General features: G+C 48.6%; 3 protein-coding genes across 3 annotated transcripts; 1 reads left to right on the top strand and 2 right to left on the bottom strand.

Moving 5' to 3' along the window:
- Nucleotides 1–2,066: 2,066 nt before the first annotated feature.
- Nucleotides 2,067–5,184, bottom strand: LOC148767037 (uncharacterized). The gene is made up of 3 exons (XM_088825925.1): nt 3,741–5,184; nt 3,096–3,595; nt 2,067–3,007 (listed from the first exon to the last, which is right to left on the bottom strand). Exons 1-3 carry the CDS (start codon nt 4,612–4,614, stop codon nt 2,222–2,224), a joined length of 2,160 nt encoding a protein of 719 aa, XP_088682051.1. The 5' UTR covers nt 4,615–5,184; the 3' UTR covers nt 2,067–2,221.
- Nucleotides 5,185–5,637: 453 nt separating this feature from the next.
- LOC148767036 (uncharacterized) lies at nt 5,638–8,986 on the top strand. Its single transcript, XM_088825924.1, has 2 exons — nt 5,638–8,748; nt 8,948–8,986. Exons 1-2 carry the CDS (start codon nt 5,638–5,640, stop codon nt 8,984–8,986), a joined length of 3,150 nt encoding a protein of 1,049 aa, XP_088682050.1.
- Nucleotides 8,987–12,110: 3,124 nt separating this feature from the next.
- LOC148767035 (uncharacterized) lies at nt 12,111–15,228 on the bottom strand. The gene is made up of 3 exons (XM_088825923.1): nt 13,785–15,228; nt 13,140–13,639; nt 12,111–13,051 (listed from the first exon to the last, which is right to left on the bottom strand). The coding sequence occupies exons 1-3, from the start codon at nt 14,656–14,658 to the stop codon at nt 12,266–12,268; spliced, it is 2,160 nt and encodes a 719-aa protein (XP_088682049.1). The 5' UTR covers nt 14,659–15,228; the 3' UTR covers nt 12,111–12,265.
- Nucleotides 15,229–18,103: the final 2,875 nt, after the last annotated feature.

The raw sequence follows: 18,103 nt of genomic DNA, 5'->3' as shown, positions 1-18,103 counted from the left end.
GAAGAGAGACACCCATCAATATGTACAACATTGCGCGCAATGTCAGAAATTTGCCCCACTTATCCATAAACCAGGAGAAGAAATGACTATTATGAGCGCTCCATGCCCTTTCGCCCAATGGGGAATTGATCTGGTGGGACCTTTTCCTCAAACCACCGGTAGGAAGAAATTTCTTATTGTTGCGGTGGACTATTTCACCAAGTGGGTTGAAGCTGAGGCTTTGTCTAAAATAACAGAAGATGAGGTAATGCACTTCATTTGGAAGTATATATGCTGCCGGTTTGGCCTACCTCGCAGTATTGTGTCAGACAATGGTACTCAGTTCAACGGCAAAAAGATCCGCGCATGGTGCGAAGAGATGAAGATAACACAGAAATTTGTGGCGGTAGCACACCCCCAGGCTAATGGCCAAGTGGAATCCACAAACCGGACCATCGTCAACGGTCTGAAGAAAAGACTGGATGAGCTAGGAGGAAGCTGGGTCGACGAGCTGCCCTCGGTCCTATGGTCTTACCGGACATCGGCCAAAGCAGCTACCGGCGAGACACCATTTCGATTAACCTATGGAACCGACGCTGTTATTCCGGTTGAGGTGGCAATGGACACACTTCGCATCGCTACATTTGATGAGAAAACAAACGATGAAGCCTTGAGGACACAGCTGGATGAGGTCTTTGACCTGCGAGAAGCGGCGTACCTACACATGGAGCGAAGTAAGAACCTGATCAAAGCACGATACGATCAAGGGGTATGGCCTCGTTCATTCCAGATCGGCGACCTGGTCTTGCGCCGAGCTGACGCACTAAAACACACAGGAAAGTTAGAGGCTAATTGGGAAGGACCATACATGGTCACAAAATGTTTGGCTGGTGGAGGGTATGAACTAGCAGACGTAGAAGGAAAACCACTGCCACGGGCATGGAATGTCATCCATTTAAAACGCTTCTTCGCGTAAAAAAAAAAAAAAAAAAAAAAAAAAAAAAAAAAAAAAAAAAAAAAAAAAAAAAAAAAGAGCGAAGGAGGACAGATAGTCAGTGAAATCGAGACACACCTTGTACGCACAAAAAACCATTAATAAACATCCATTTTCCGATCTGGGCTAGGCCCCGTGGTTTTTTCTCTCCTTATTTGGAGGGTTTCCACGTTAAAAAAGTACTTGTGTTATTTACTTAAGTTATAACTGTGGCGTTAACTCGCGTGTTTCACCGTGGCGTTAACTCGCGTATTTTATTGTGGCGTTAAATCGCGTGTTTCACCGTGGCGTTAACTCGCGTGTTTTATTGTGGCGCTAAATCGCGTGTTTCATTGTGGCGTTAACTCGCGTGTTTCATTGTGGCGTTAACTCGCGTGTTCCATTGTGGCGTTAACTCGCGTGTTTCATTGTGGCGTTAACTCGCGTGTTTTATTGTAGCGTTAAATCGCGTGTTTCACCGTGGCGTTAACTCGCGTGTTTCACCGTGGCGTTAACTCGCGTGTTTTATTGTGGCGTTAAATCGCGTGTTTCACCGTGGCGTTAACTCGCGTGTTTTATTGTGGCGTTAAATCGCGTGTTTCATTGTGGCGTTAACTCGCGTGTTTCACCGTGGCGTTAAATCGCGTGTTTCACCGTGGCGTTAACTCGCGTGTTTTATTGTGGCGTTAAATCGCGTGTTTCATTGTGGCGTTAACTCGCGTGTTTCATTGTGGCGTTAACTCGCGTGTTTCATTGTGGCGTTAAATCGCGTGTTTTATTGTAGCGTTAAATCGCGTGTTTCACCGTGGCGTTAACTCGCGTGTTTCATTGTGGCGTTAACTCGCGTGTTTCACCGTGGCGTTAAATCGAGTGTTTTACTAAAGTAAGTAAAAAGTGTGTTCTAGTATGACGATGTTTCGTGTTTTCTGTTGCAGCGCTAAGTCGCGTATTCATAAGCGAGATGATGGGGTCAAGCATCAAGTTGAAATATAAAAACAGTTTTCTGAGATCAAGTTAACTGATAAGCTCAGAGGATAAGCACAAATGAGAATGATCGGGGATATGAAAATATGGACTGAACTCGAAGTCAAGACAAGACAAATATAAAGGCTCGAAGCACAAATTTGAAAAATGAATAAAGACGCTTCGGAACATATGGAAAAACGGAGGAATTGTTAAGGATACATGGCAAAACGAAATAAAGAAAATAATGTTTAAAAATACATAATCAGAACACAAACAAGAAAATGGCTAAGTTTTTGGCCGTCTTCACTTCGGGACCGCCGCGTCTGCTCCACTTCGATTCTCAGCATCTGGAGGGGATGGTGAGATGAGGTCTGCCTGCGCATCGGTCGGAATGGTCACGGTCCCAAGGGCCCCAACATCTCCGACGAAGTCGGTAATAGCCCCTTGACGGGAGAACTCTTCGACGAGGCCTTGATAAACCGGCCTCCACCACTCTAAGTTGGGATCCTCATTTACATCCCCCTCAAAACCCGGGATCACGTCGTCGGGGAGGTCCTCTGCCAGTTCGTTTTCCACCAACGGGAACTCGATGCCGGCACCGCCTAACCTCTTCCGAACAGCCGCAACCGCTGACGAAAAGAAGAAACGAGCTAAACCTGAAGCTTCTCGAGTAAAAGTGGTGGAACGCCATAATCGGTGAAAGAAGCGGCGAACAAACTCCTCGATGAAGCGAAGACCCTCGGGCGACCCCGGGAACAACCTTTGCCCCTCTTTCACCCCTTCGGTGAAATTGGTGGAAGCTTGTACTCCAGCTGCGAACAGCTCGTTGGAAAGCCCCTTAGCTTTCTCCTCCAAACTGGCATTGTGGGATGCAAGGGAGTCTTTTTCAGCTTCAAGGATTTTTTCTCTCTCTTTCAGCCTCTTCACTTCGGCAAACAGCCCCTCCTTCGAAGACTCCGACATCCCCAGGCTCTCCTTTAAACCCCGGACTTCCTTCCGGAGCTGCATCACCTCTTTCCTCTGATTATCATACGCCTCGCGTGACACATCGTCCCACCCTAAAGGGCCCGAAAAGGCGATGGCGAATTGCTGCACCCACAAAGAGGTTAAATAGAGTCAATCTCAAATACAAGATGCAATGGCAAAGATTGATTCACAAAGACAGAGTGAAACAAACCTGTGTAATGTTATGGAGAAGCAGCTCAAGTCGGTCGCCCTTACTCATTTGCCCGAAATGGGCGACATCGGTGGGGAATGCCAAGGACCGGCACGCAGCAATAGCGTTTTCAGCATTCCGGCAGAGGTACAGTCCAAAGTCGGCCGGTAAAGATGACCCAGCCGCCCCAAGGGCCAACTCAGATCTCCGTTTCTTCGGAGCGGGTTCCCTCTCTATCACTTCTTCGGTTGAAGAAGGAGGCGGTGATGAGGCAATAACTATAGCGGAGGATCGCTGAGGAGGCTCAGAATCCTCAGGTCGCGAGGGAGGACCACTGCGGACGCGAGAAGGAGCGGTGCTTTTCTTCGATGGCCGGGGCCTTAAAGCCCCTTCTTCTGAAGGCCTTTTCTCGGATTCAGCGATTAGAGGGCGCTGAAACTCGGAAGCATCGAACCCAGGCTCCGGCTCGGAAGGACGGGTAGCCGGTTTTTCACCTCGGAACATCCTCTTCATCCTTAGATCTGCGCACCGAAGCAAACGGGCAAGAGGAGATAAATGGGTGAGAAACAAGACATAAACGTACATAATTAGCGAAGCAACAAAAAATAAACCGACTGAAGTAAGGCAATGAGTCGAAGTAAAAATCAGTGTTATAACCAAACCCACCTAAATCTTCCCGAGTTAGAGAATATGTGCCGTTGTCGTGAAAATAGAAGTGGCGAAGCATTGGCGGAAAGCTGGTAAGGCTATCCGGGACGCCGTAGCTCGGTTGGAAATGGGATATCATTTTCAACAAACATTCGTCAACCGCCAAAGGTTTCCCCCTTTTCTTTTCAGGCAGGGTGGCGAACCAAGGACACAAATAAGGCGTGTCAACAGGATTTCGGGCAAAGAAATAATGACCTTGCCACCCATCGGTCTTATTAGGTGGCATCAGAATCTTAAAACCCGGCCGAGCCGAGATAGAGACATGGAAAGGACTTGAATTTTTTAATACCATGACGCTTCGAAAGCGAGCTGGTGTGGGAATCACCCCCGACCAGGCGCACAGCATGCGAAACCCGGTCATGATTATTATGGCGTGGGGATGAAATTGGTTAAGGGACACGTTACATAATTGGGCAATCTCGGAAAACCAGGGCGAGATGGGGAAAGACAGACCAAAATAGAACTGCTCTGAAAACCAAGTACTAAAACCTAAAGGAGGGTTTAGAGGGCGATCATCTCGCGAAGGCAGAACCAGTTCGACATCGGTAGGGAGGCCTATGTCGCGAACTAAGTTAGTTAAATCTGTCTCACTTAAAGTGCTAGGTCCCCATTGGTCATCAAAATCTCGTCCTTCAGATAAGGAAGGGGAACCACTCCTCGCAGAGGACGAAATTTCTTTTCTGTTTTTCTTCTTGGGTCGCTCCAAAAGTTTGCCCGAGGGAGAGAAGAAAGGTCCCTCATCCGACGAAGAAGAGATAGAGAAGGCGGGGTTTTCACCCCCCTCCCCGGAGGGCACTTTTTGGCCGAATGGATCAGGGGAATTGGCAGACATTATCGAATTGAAGAATAAGATGGAGGTAATAAAAGATGGGGAAGAGAAGTAATACCTTGGCTGGAGAAAAAAAAAGTGGGCTTGAGGGAGGAAAGCTCTGTCTCAGAAAATGGAATCACCAGAAATCAAGCAGGAGGAGAGATGCGTAGGCAAAAAGAAAAAACTTTTACAAGTTGGGTTAATGGGGTATTTATAGGGAAAGAGATAAAAGGAAATTAGATCTCAACCACTCATTCGGACGAACGAGATCAAAAGCAGGCCGCCTCGAATTCGGCGCGGAAAGCACCGATTGACATTCCCTCATTATGACCTAGGGAACTCGAATCGACTGCATTGATTGATAGGACAGCAGAGGGCGGTAGAGCACGCTTCCCCATCAAAGATTAAACGCTAAAAACGAACTGTTACCTCGCACTCCATACTCCATATTCATCGAACGGGACAAAACAGAAGTTTTATCTCGCCCGATAATTAAGGAGTAGGGGGGAGTAGTTGATACGGGCCATTCTGGAAAGATCCAATACGAATTAGGCCCACGACAATAGGCCCATGACAATTCAGCCCAATGATATAAAAAGACCATTAGGTCGTACGACCTCAACGACGAACTGCGGAACTTCGGCTCGCAGGCCCAGTATCGGCTCGTGGTAAATCGAGCCCAGGGCAATACAGGCCCAAACACGTAACTTGAAGAGGGAGCAAACCCTAAAAAAGGAAACCTTGGAGGCCAAGGTTTCCTCATCTATAAATAGAAGGATCATCAAACACACGCACACACGAAAAATACACCACTTTACTGTTACATTACACACATTTATTCCTCTATTCCGATCACTGACTTGATCGTCGGAGCTCTCCCGCCGGGAACCCCTCCCGGCGTTGCAGGTACCATCATCGGAGTAAGCACGGAAGGTGACTCGAGGAAGACGAAGCCCCACAGACAAAATCAGGAGAAAACAGCTTCCGGGAAAAATCAGATCTACCCCCGGAAGTCCAGATCTGAGCTGAGAACGTGGAGAAAGAATGGACGGAGAAGACGCAGTCGCTCGGAATTTGCAGAAGGATTTGGATGCGGTAGCCCGTGGTGCACCGGTTGACCCATCGTCCGTTCAGAAAGATAGATCGGGGTGTAGCTTCCTTACACCTGAAAAGGAGGGCCGGATCCCCTTCGCTCCAAGCAGCCCCTCTTTCGAGTTCCAGGATGGCGAAGCTGCTTCGAGAAGGCCAGCCACAACCCCCGCTCAGGCTCCTAATGAGCGCACGTATACCCGAGACGAGGTGGAAACCATGATCACCGCGGCTATCAGAAACTACACCCAAAGTTTACCTCACGATAACCGACTCAGGAGGGATCCCAGACATTCCCCGAACGAGGGACGAGCTGATGACGAAGGCGACAGTTATTCGGAAAATCGAAGAGGCGATAGTCATAGAGTCAGGACCGAGGTAGACAGCCTGAGACGCGACATGAATGAATTAAAGGCCCTACGGAACAGGCCAGGGCGGGATCTCGTGGGATCTAGCCCTTTCGCAAAACACCTTGATGATGACCCCATACCCGCTAGCTACCGACCCATTTCGTTCGAATACAATGGCACATCGGATCCCGCCGAACACCTAAGCCGTTTCAACAACACCGCCTCGCTTCATCAGCTCACAGAAGGAGTGAGATGTCGTGCCTTCGCTACCACCCTAGCTGGATCCGCTCAGGCCTGGTTCGGTTTATTGCCTCCCGGGAGCGTGCAATCTTTCGAGCAATTTGCCAAGGCTTTCATGAACCAGTTCGCCAGTTCAAAAAAGTGCAAGAAAACCTCCCTGTCGCTATTCAGCATTCGCCAGAAGGAGAAAGAAAGCCTCAGAAGTTACATCAAACGGTTTACATCGGCCACCCTGGAAGTCCCGACTACCAGTGACGAGGTGCTTATGGCGGCTCTTTCGCAAGGATTAAGAGATGATGAGTTTTTCCGAGCTTTGGCGTTGGAGCCGTCCCCTGATTTCGATAACTTATTAGAGAGAGCGTCTAGGTTCATCAACTTAGAAGAAGCCCGCCAACAAAAAGTGGAGGAATCCCACCAAGTCGCGAACGTACGGGTTAGTGAAGTAAAGAGAGGCAAGGAACCCGTGTTACCTCGCAGGGATGCCAATGCTCCTAGTCGGAGTATTGTCCCAGATGCTAAGGGATCCCGGTTCCAATCTTATCAACCCCTCACGGCTCCTCTGTCCCAGGTGTTGTGCGCGATCGAGAAGAGGGTTGATCTCCGGTGGCCCCGAACAGCTCGCGGAGCCCCCCGTCGAGATCCGGCGTTGGGAACTTTCTGTCGTTTTCATAACGAATATGGACATACGACCGACGACTGCGCACACTTGAAAGACGAGGTGGAACGCCTCATTAGAGACAACAAGATCGGAGATTTTGTGAAGATAGATTCACCCCGCGGACAAAAGCGTGAAGCCCAGTTTGGGAACCCGCCACGAGCACCGCCTCCACCGCCCGCGCCGAAAAGAGGATACATTCAGATGATTTCGGGGGGCCCTACGGGAGGAGATACCCATCGGGCTAGGAGACGTCATCTCGGTAACCTTAAGAACCAACGCGAAATCTGCCAGATTTCTACATCGAAGAGTCGTCAATACCCCACTATATCGTTTGGTCCCGAAGACGAGGGGGATCTGGAGGATTTCCATTGCGACCCTCTTCTCATTACAATTAATGTTGGTGGGTATGAGGTCGCCCGTGCTTTCGTTGATCCGGGAAGTTCAGTGGATGTTATGTCCTATGAGTGCTTCCTACAGATGGAACTGGACCTCCCAGTTTTTCCTGTCACTACTCCGATATTCGGATTCACAGGAGGGTCCCTGACGCCGATTGGCCAAGTTAAAATTCCCGTCACCATAGGGACGCCACCTCGAACCCGCACACAAGCTGTCAATTTTGTCATCGTGGAAGGATCGCCGACTTCGTATAACATCGTAATAGGACGACCGATGCTGCATACCTTTCGGGCGGTCCCTTCAACCATTCACCAGAAGCTTAAGTTCCCAGTCGATGGGATGGTAGGAGAGGTCCGGGGAGATCAAGCCCAGTCAAGATCATGTTATGTTGAGATGGTTAGGGTAGCAGAGAGAGGGCGACGTGACACTCTCACTAAAGAAGATTTGGGAGACGAGAAACGCCCCCGAATTGACCCTGAGGATAAGGTTAATCATGTACAGCCTATGGACGAACTGATGATGGTTGACCTCGTCCCTGGCATGATGAAGCAAACTCGAATAAGCAAGGACTTAGAACCACTTCTCCGAGATGAGCTGATAGCGTTGTTGCGATCTAATGAGGATATCTTCGCATGGCAATCAAGTGATTTAACCGGTATCTCACCTCGCACTGTCGTGCACAGGCTCAATTTGCGACCTGAGTGTAGACCCGTCAAACAAAAACGACGACACTTCGGTACTGAAAAGGATGAAATCATACAAAAAGAGGTTCAACGACTTCTGGACATCGGACATATTAGGGAAATTCAATTCCCCACATGGTTGTCCAACGCAGTTTTGGTACAGAAAGCCAACGGCCAGTGGCGAATGTGCATCGATTTCAGGGACTTAAACAAGGCCTGCCCTAAAGACGATTATCCCTTACCTCGCATAGATCAGCTTGTAGATGCCACTGCCGGGTGCGAGCTACTTAGTATGATGGATGCTTCGCAAGGATACCATCAGATCCCGTTGGACGAGAAGGATCAGCCAGCAGTAAGCTTTGTCACAGCCACGGGTACTTATTGTTACGTGGTGATGCCTTTTGGTTTGAAGAATGCAGGGGCCACGTATCAGCGATTAATGGATAGAATGTTTCGGGCTCAGCTCGGACGCAACATCGAAGTCTACGTGGATGACATGCTAGTTAAAAGCAAGCAGCGCTCCACACATCTCGCGGATCTAGCTGAAACGTTTGCCACTCTTCGTTTGTATGGAATGAAACTCAATCCTGCGAAATGTGCATTTGCGGTACAAGCTGGAAAGTTCTTAGGGTATATTGTTAACCGGGAAGGTATCAAAGTGAACCAGGATAAGGTTGAGGCCGTACTCCAAATGACACCCCCTCGCTCCATCAAGGAGGTCCAATCCTTAGCAGGGAAGGTAGTAGCCTTAGCTCGATTTATATCGCGTATGGCTGACAAGAGTTTACCTTTCTTTAAAATATTAAGAAAAACGGCCCAATTTGAATGGACTACCGAGTGCCAGCTCGCATTCGACGCGCTAAAGCGATCCCTTACTTGTTTACCGATCCTTAGCATTCCAGAAAAAGGGGAAACACTGTTCATATATCTGTCAGTAGGCGATGAATCAATCAGTTCGGTTCTGTTCAAAGAAGTGAATAACCAACAAAAGCCAATCTATTATATTAGCAAAATCCTTACTACGTCGGAAAGTAAATATTCTGAAGTCGAGAAAATAGCGTATGCTCTGGTCCTCACCACACGACGACTCCGGCCTTATTTCCTATCGCATACCATGGTGATCCGCACAAGTCTACCACTTCGGCAAACCTTAGGTCAACCTACTGCGTCAGGACGAATTGTCAAATGGGCCATCGAACTAGGACAATACGAGATTCAGTATCAACCTCGTACCTCGGTTAAAGGGCAAGCCCTGGCAGATTTCATCCGGGAAACTACCAGGATACCAGTCGAAAAGGAGTGGAAAATTTACGTGGATGGGTCGTCAACAACAACCGGAGCAGGGGCAGGAATAATAGTCATTGATCCCACCAGAACGGAGTTTGAGTTCGCCGTCAAACTACCTCGGGTTTCTAACAACGAGGCGGAGTACGAAGCTTTCATCCGAGGAATGGAGATTGCCCAGGAACTCGGAGCACGAGTGGTGCGAATATACTCTGATTCACAACTGGTGATACACCAACTAGAGGGAGATTATGAAGTAAAAAATGATAGAATGAAGGGATATGTGAATAAAGCTCGAGCAGTACAAGAAACTTTCGAAGCCTGTACGGTGCATCAACTTCCGAGGAGCGACAACCAACGAGCTGACTTCCTCGCTAAAATTGGGTCATCAGTTGTTGACTGTGTCGAGCGAAAAATTACCATCCTCATCGCCCCTACCCCGATGCAAGGAGTCATGGTAATCGATGAAGAATCTGACTGGAGAACACCTTTGTTCAGATATTTTAGAGGAGAGCGTTTTGGCACGAAGAGGGAACAGCATCGTTTGGCATATAAAGCAAGGCACTTTTATGTGCGACACGAGGTATTGTATAAAAGGACCTTCACCACGGTGGATGCAAGGTGCCTAGGAAAACAAGAGGCGAAATGTGTCCTGGACGAAGTACACCGAGGAGGTTGTGGGGAGCATGGAGGAGCTCGGGCCCTCATGCAAAAATTACATCGGGCCGGGTATTATTGGCCCGGCATGAAGAGAGACACCCATCAATATGTACAACATTGCGCGCAATGTCAGAAATTTGCCCCACTTATCCATAAACCAGGAGAAGAAATGACTATTATGAGCGCTCCATGCCCTTTCGCCCAATGGGGAATTGATCTGGTGGGACCTTTTCCTCAAACCACCGGTAGGAAGAAATTTCTTATTGTTGCGGTGGACTATTTCACCAAGTGGGTTGAAGCTGAGGCTTTGTCTAAAATAACAGAAGATGAGGTAATGCACTTCATTTGGAAGTATATATGCTGCCGGTTTGGCCTACCTCGCAGTATTGTGTCAGACAATGGTACTCAGTTCAACGGCAAAAAGATCCGCGCATGGTGCGAAGAGATGAAGATAACACAGAAATTTGTGGCGGTAGCACACCCCCAGGCTAATGGCCAAGTGGAATCCACAAACCGGACCATCGTCAACGGTCTGAAGAAAAGACTGGATGAGCTAGGAGGAAGCTGGGTCGACGAGCTGCCCTCGGTCCTATGGTCTTACCGGACATCGGCCAAAGCAGCTACCGGCGAGACACCATTTCGATTAACCTATGGAACCGACGCTGTTATTCCGGTTGAGGTGGCAATGGACACACTTCGCATCGCTACATTTGATGAGAAAACAAACGATGAAGCCTTGAGGACACAGCTGGATGAGGTCTTTGACCTGCGAGAAGCGGCGTACCTACACATGGAGCGAAGTAAGAACCTGATCAAAGCACGATACGATCAAGGGGTATGGCCTCGTTCATTCCAGATCGGCGACCTGGTCTTGCGCCGAGCTGACGCACTAAAACACACAGGAAAGTTAGAGGCTAATTGGGAAGGACCATACATGGTCACAAAATGTTTGGCTGGTGGAGGGTATGAACTAGCAGACGTAGAAGGAAAACCACTGCCACGGGCATGGAATGTCATCCATTTAAAACGCTTCTTCGCGTAAAAAAAAAAAAAAAAAAAAAAAAAAAAAAAAAAAAAAAAAAAAAAAAAAAAAAAAAAAAAAGAGCGAAGGAGGACAGATAGTCAGTGAAATCGAGACACACCTTGTACGCACAAAAAACCATTAATAAACATCCATTTTCCGATCTGGGCTAGGCCCCGTGGTTTTTTCTCTCCTTATTTGGAGGGTTTCCACGTTAAAAAAGTACTTGTGTTATTTACTTAAGTTATAACTGTGGCGTTAACTCGCGTGTTTCACCGTGGCGTTAACTCGCGTATTTTATTGTGGCGTTAAATCGCGTGTTTCACCGTGGCGTTAACTCGCGTGTTTTATTGTGGCGCTAAATCGCGTGTTTCATTGTGGCGTTAACTCGCGTGTTTCATTGTGGCGTTAACTCGCGTGTTCCATTGTGGCGTTAACTCGCGTGTTTCATTGTGGCGTTAACTCGCGTGTTTTATTGTAGCGTTAAATCGCGTGTTTCACCGTGGCGTTAACTCGCGTGTTTCACCGTGGCGTTAACTCGCGTGTTTTATTGTGGCGTTAAATCGCGTGTTTCACCGTGGCGTTAACTCGCGTGTTTTATTGTGGCGTTAAATCGCGTGTTTCATTGTGGCGTTAACTCGCGTGTTTCACCGTGGCGTTAAATCGCGTGTTTCACCGTGGCGTTAACTCGCGTGTTTTATTGTGGCGTTAAATCGCGTGTTTCATTGTGGCGTTAACTCGCGTGTTTCATTGTGGCGTTAACTCGCGTGTTTCATTGTGGCGTTAAATCGCGTGTTTTATTGTAGCGTTAAATCGCGTGTTTCACCGTGGCGTTAACTCGCGTGTTTCATTGTGGCGTTAACTCGCGTGTTTCACCGTGGCGTTAAATCGAGTGTTTTACTAAAGTAAGTAAAAAGTGTGTTCTAGTATGACGATGTTTCGTGTTTTCTGTTGCAGCGCTAAGTCGCGTATTCATAAGCGAGATGATGGGGTCAAGCATCAAGTTGAAATATAAAAACAGTTTTCTGAGATCAAGTTAACTGATAAGCTCAGAGGATAAGCACAAATGAGAATGATCGGGGATATGAAAATATGGACTGAACTCGAAGTCAAGACAAGACAAATATAAAGGCTCGAAGCACAAATTTGAAAAATGAATAAAGACGCTTCGGAACATATGGAAAAACGGAGGAATTGTTAAGGATACATGGCAAAACGAAATAAAGAAAATAATGTTTAAAAATACATAATCAGAACACAAACAAGAAAATGGCTAAGTTTTTGGCCGTCTTCACTTCGGGACCGCCGCGTCTGCTCCACTTCGATTCTCAGCATCTGGAGGGGATGGTGAGATGAGGTCTGCCTGCGCATCGGTCGGAATGGTCACGGTCCCAAGGGCCCCAACATCTCCGACGAAGTCGGTAATAGCCCCTTGACGGGAGAACTCTTCGACGAGGCCTTGATAAACCGGCCTCCACCACTCTAAGTTGGGATCCTCATTTACATCCCCCTCAAAACCCGGGATCACGTCGTCGGGGAGGTCCTCTGCCAGTTCGTTTTCCACCAACGGGAACTCGATGCCGGCACCGCCTAACCTCTTCCGAACAGCCGCAACCGCTGACGAAAAGAAGAAACGAGCTAAACCTGAAGCTTCTCGAGTAAAAGTGGTGGAACGCCATAATCGGTGAAAGAAGCGGCGAACAAACTCCTCGATGAAGCGAAGACCCTCGGGCGACCCCGGGAACAACCTTTGCCCCTCTTTCACCCCTTCGGTGAAATTGGTGGAAGCTTGTACTCCAGCTGCGAACAGCTCGTTGGAAAGCCCCTTAGCTTTCTCCTCCAAACTGGCATTGTGGGATGCAAGGGAGTCTTTTTCAGCTTCAAGGATTTTTTCTCTCTCTTTCAGCCTCTTCACTTCGGCAAACAGCCCCTCCTTCGAAGACTCCGACATCCCCAGGCTCTCCTTTAAACCCCGGACTTCCTTCCGGAGCTGCATCACCTCTTTCCTCTGATTATCATACGCCTCGCGTGACACATCGTCCCACCCTAAAGGGCCCGAAAAGGCGATGGCGAATTGCTGCACCCACAAAGAGGTTAAATAGAGTCAATCTCAAATACAAGATGCAATGGCAAAGATTGATTCACAAAGACAGAGTGAAACAAACCTGTGTAATGTTATGGAGAAGCAGCTCAAGTCGGTCGCCCTTACTCATTTGCCCGAAATGGGCGACATCGGTGGGGAATGCCAAGGACCGGCACGCAGCAATAGCGTTTTCAGCATTCCGGCAGAGGTACAGTCCAAAGTCGGCCGGTAAAGATGACCCAGCCGCCCCAAGGGCCAACTCAGATCTCCGTTTCTTCGGAGCGGGTTCCCTCTCTATCACTTCTTCGGTTGAAGAAGGAGGCGGTGATGAGGCAATAACTATAGCGGAGGATCGCTGAGGAGGCTCAGAATCCTCAGGTCGCGAGGGAGGACCACTGCGGACGCGAGAAGGAGCGGTGCTTTTCTTCGATGGCCGGGGCCTTAAAGCCCCTTCTTCTGAAGGCCTTTTCTCGGATTCAGCGATTAGAGGGCGCTGAAACTCGGAAGCATCGAACCCAGGCTCCGGCTCGGAAGGACGGGTAGCCGGTTTTTCACCTCGGAACATCCTCTTCATCCTTAGATCTGCGCACCGAAGCAAACGGGCAAGAGGAGATAAATGGGTGAGAAACAAGACATAAACGTACATAATTAGCGAAGCAACAAAAAATAAACCGACTGAAGTAAGGCAATGAGTCGAAGTAAAAATCAGTGTTATAACCAAACCCACCTAAATCTTCCCGAGTTAGAGAATATGTGCCGTTGTCGTGAAAATAGAAGTGGCGAAGCATTGGCGGAAAGCTGGTAAGGCTATCCGGGACGCCGTAGCTCGGTTGGAAATGGGATATCATTTTCAACAAACATTCGTCAACCGCCAAAGGTTTCCCCCTTTTCTTTTCAGGCAGGGTGGCGAACCAAGGACACAAATAAGGCGTGTCAACAGGATTTCGGGCAAAGAAATAATGACCTTGCCACCCATCGGTCTTATTAGGTGGCATCAGAATCTTAAAACCCGGCCGAGCCGAGATAGAGACATGGAAAGGACTTGAATTTTTTAATACCATGACGCTTCGAAAGCGAGCTGGTGTGGGAATCACCCCCGACCAGGCGCACAGCATGCGAAACCCGGTCATGATTATTATGGCGTGGGGATGAAATTGGTTAAGGGACACGTTACATAATTGGGCAATCTCGGAAAACCAGGGCGAGATGGGGAAAGACAGACCAAAATAGAACTGCTCTGAAAACCAAGTACTAAAACCTAAAGGAGGGTTTAGAGGGCGATCATCTCGCGAAGGCAGAACCAGTTCGACATCGGTAGGGAGGCCTATGTCGCGAACTAAGTTAGTTAAATCTGTCTCACTTAAAGTGCTAGGTCCCCATTGGTCATCAAAATCTCGTCCTTCAGATAAGGAAGGGGAACCACTCCTCGCAGAGGACGAAATTTCTTTTCTGTTTTTCTTCTTGGGTCGCTCCAAAAGTTTGCCCGAGGGAGAGAAGAAAGGTCCCTCATCCGACGAAGAAGAGATAGAGAAGGCGGGGTTTTCACCCCCCTCCCCGGAGGGCACTTTTTGGCCGAATGGATCAGGGGAATTGGCAGACATTATCGAATTGAAGAATAAGATGGAGGTAATAAAAGATGGGGAAGAGAAGTAATACCTTGGCTGGAGAAAAAAAAAGTGGGCTTGAGGGAGGAAAGCTCTGTCTCAGAAAATGGAATCACCAGAAATCAAGCAGGAGGAGAGATGCGTAGGCAAAAAGAAAAAACTTTTACAAGTTGGGTTAATGGGGTATTTATAGGGAAAGAGATAAAAGGAAATTAGATCTCAACCACTCATTCGGACGAACGAGATCAAAAGCAGGCCGCCTCGAATTCGGCGCGGAAAGCACCGATTGACATTCCCTCATTATGACCTAGGGAACTCGAATCGACTGCATTGATTGATAGGACAGCAGAGGGCGGTAGAGCACGCTTCCCCATCAAAGATTAAACGCTAAAAACGAACTGTTACCTCGCACTCCATACTCCATATTCATCGAACGGGACAAAACAGAAGTTTTATCTCGCCCGATAATTAAGGAGTAGGGGGGAGTAGTTGATACGGGCCATTCTGGAAAGATCCAATACGAATTAGGCCCACGACAATAGGCCCATGACAATTCAGCCCAATGATATAAAAAGACCATTAGGTCGTACGACCTCAACGACGAACTGCGGAACTTCGGCTCGCAGGCCCAGTATCGGCTCGTGGTAAATCGAGCCCAGGGCAATACAGGCCCAAACACGTAACTTGAAGAGGGAGCAAACCCTAAAAAAGGAAACCTTGGAGGCCAAGGTTTCCTCATCTATAAATAGAAGGATCATCAAACACACGCACACACGAAAAATACACCACTTTACTGTTACATTACACACATTTATTCCTCTATTCCGATCACTGACTTGATCGTCGGAGCTCTCCCGCCGGGAACCCCTCCCGGCGTTGCAGGTACCATCATCGGAGTAAGCACGGAAGGTGACTCGAGGAAGACGAAGCCCCACAGACAAAATCAAGTGGCGCCGTCTGTGGGAAAGGCCTAAAAATCAGGAGAAAACAGCTTCCGGGAAAAATCAGATCTACCCCCGGAAGTCCAGATCTGAGCTGAGAACGTGGAGAAAGAATGGACGGAGAAGACGCAGTCGCTCGGAATTTGCAGAAGGATTTGGATGCGGTAGCCCGTGGTGCACCGGTTGACCCATCGTCCGTTCAGAAAGATAGATCGGGGTGTAGCTTCCTTACACCTGAAAAGGAGGGCCGGATCCCCTTCGCTCCAAGCAGCCCCTCTTTCGAGTTCCAGGATGGCGAAGCTGCTTCGAGAAGGCCAGCCACAACCCCCGCTCAGGCTCCTAATGAGCGCACGTATACCCGAGACGAGGTGGAAACCATGATCACCGCGGCTATCAGAAACTACACCCAAAGTTTACCTCACGATAACCGACTCAGGAGGGATCCCAGACATTCCCCGAACGAGGGACGAGCTGATGACGAAGGCGACAGTTATTCGGAAAATCGAAGAGGCGATAGTCATAGAGTCAGGACCGAGGTAGACAGCCTGAGACGCGACATGAATGAATTAAAGGCCCTACGGAACAGGCCAGGGCGGGATCTCGTGGGATCTAGCCCTTTCGCAAAACACCTTGATGATGACCCCATACCCGCTAGCTACCGACCCATTTCGTTCGAATACAATGGCACATCGGATCCCGCCGAACACCTAAGCCGTTTCAACAACACCGCCTCGCTTCATCAGCTCACAGAAGGAGTGAGATGTCGTGCCTTCGCTACCACCCTAGCTGGATCCGCTCAGGCCTGGTTCGGTTTATTGCCTCCCGGGAGCGTGCAATCTTTCGAGCAATTTGCCAAGGCTTTCATGAACCAGTTCGCCAGTTCAAAAAAGTGCAAGAAAACCTCCCTGTCGCTATTCAGCATTCGCCAGAAGGAGAAAGAAAGCCTCAGAAGTTACATAAAATAGGAGAATACAAAATGACCAACCAATGAAATAAATAATCAGAAGAAGAGGGCATTCGACATTATTTCACAAAAGATCTATGAGCAATTTGGACCAATACTTAGGGATGGCAATTTAACTCGCTCCACTGAGTACTAGCCCTGTCCCGCTTTCCCTGGGATTTAACGGGTAATCCCCGGCTCGTTAGCTAATGGGGGTGGATACGTGTTTTATAAATTTTAACTGTAAGCGATACGGATTTTGAACATATGTACCCTTACTCGCCTTGTATTCAACCTGTTAATATATTTTTATTAATTTTATATATTATTGATATGCCTAATTGACCCAACCCAATGGGCCTACAAATTATTTACCTACTGGGCCACGAGCCCAATATCGAAGACCACTATCACCGATGCCCAATCACCTTCAAGTAAGGTTTGGGCCCGACAATCTCAACTAAGCTATAAATAAAAGTTTGAACTCATTCTTCAAGGTACGTCCTATTATCTGAGCAATACTATTAAATGTATTCTCTCGACTATTTCTACTATCAGCACGTCTGACTTGAGCGTCGGAGGGGTTTCCGCCGAATCAACCCCCGGCCTAGTTCACGTGTTCTATGATCGCAGGTACCTCAGGATCATCAAGTTGTCAAGCTACTGATTCGCTTTGCTCTCCCAATTCGTTTTCTACACTACCCCATGTGATCGAAGTAATTAGCATTATCATTTTGGCGCCGTCTGTGGGAACGATGCAAACCAGATCACGTAGCCAACAAGATCCTCCTGAGGCGTCAGCTCGGAGAGAAAATGACGCAGCTAATCAAGATCCTCATGAGGCGTCAGCTCGGACAGAAAATGACACAGCTAATCAAGATCCTCCTGAGGCGTCAGCTCGGAGAGAAAATGACACAGCTAATCAAGATCCTCCTGAGGGGTCAGCTCGGAGAGAAAATGACACAGCTAATAACCTCCCAGTCCGTGGAGGATCTGGCATGCCACCTCTTCCACGTGCCGCGGAGCCACTTCCTCCACGTGCCGCAGAGCCAGCTCCTCCACGTGTTGCAGATCCACCTCGCGAGGTTCAGGTGATCCCTCATCGGGACCCACCACTCGCCGATCCACCACTCCCTGCTCCTCGAACGGTTCAAATAATCGAGGACGCGCTCCAACGCATGATAGCAGAAGCCTCAACTCGTGCCGCCACGGAGGCCGTAACTCAATATATCGCCACGATAGGAACAAACGCTCCCAACGCGATACCAGCACCTGCTCCACATGTGGAGCCACCTATGGCACCACTGCCATCGACTCCCTAGGGGCTTACATCTGCCCCCAAAATATTTCGCTCGCCAAGGGTTATCGACTCCCTGGGGGCTTACATCTGCCCCCAAAATATTTCGCTCGCCAAGGGTTATCGACTCCCTGGGGGCTTACCTCTGCCCCCAAAATATCTCGCTCGTCAAGGGTTATCGACTCCCTGGGGGTATACAGTGCCCCCAAAATATTTCGCTCGTCAAGGGTTATCGACTCCCTGGGGGCTTACATCTGCCCC

This window comes from Erythranthe guttata, chromosome 11 (assembly GCF_056151865.1).
Source record: "Erythranthe guttata isolate IM_541 chromosome 11, IM_541, whole genome shotgun sequence".
NCBI lineage: Eukaryota > Viridiplantae > Streptophyta > Magnoliopsida > Lamiales > Phrymaceae > Erythranthe > Erythranthe guttata.
Note: the sequence above shows the minus strand (reverse complement) of the source record. Positions and strands in the feature narration are given on the sequence as shown.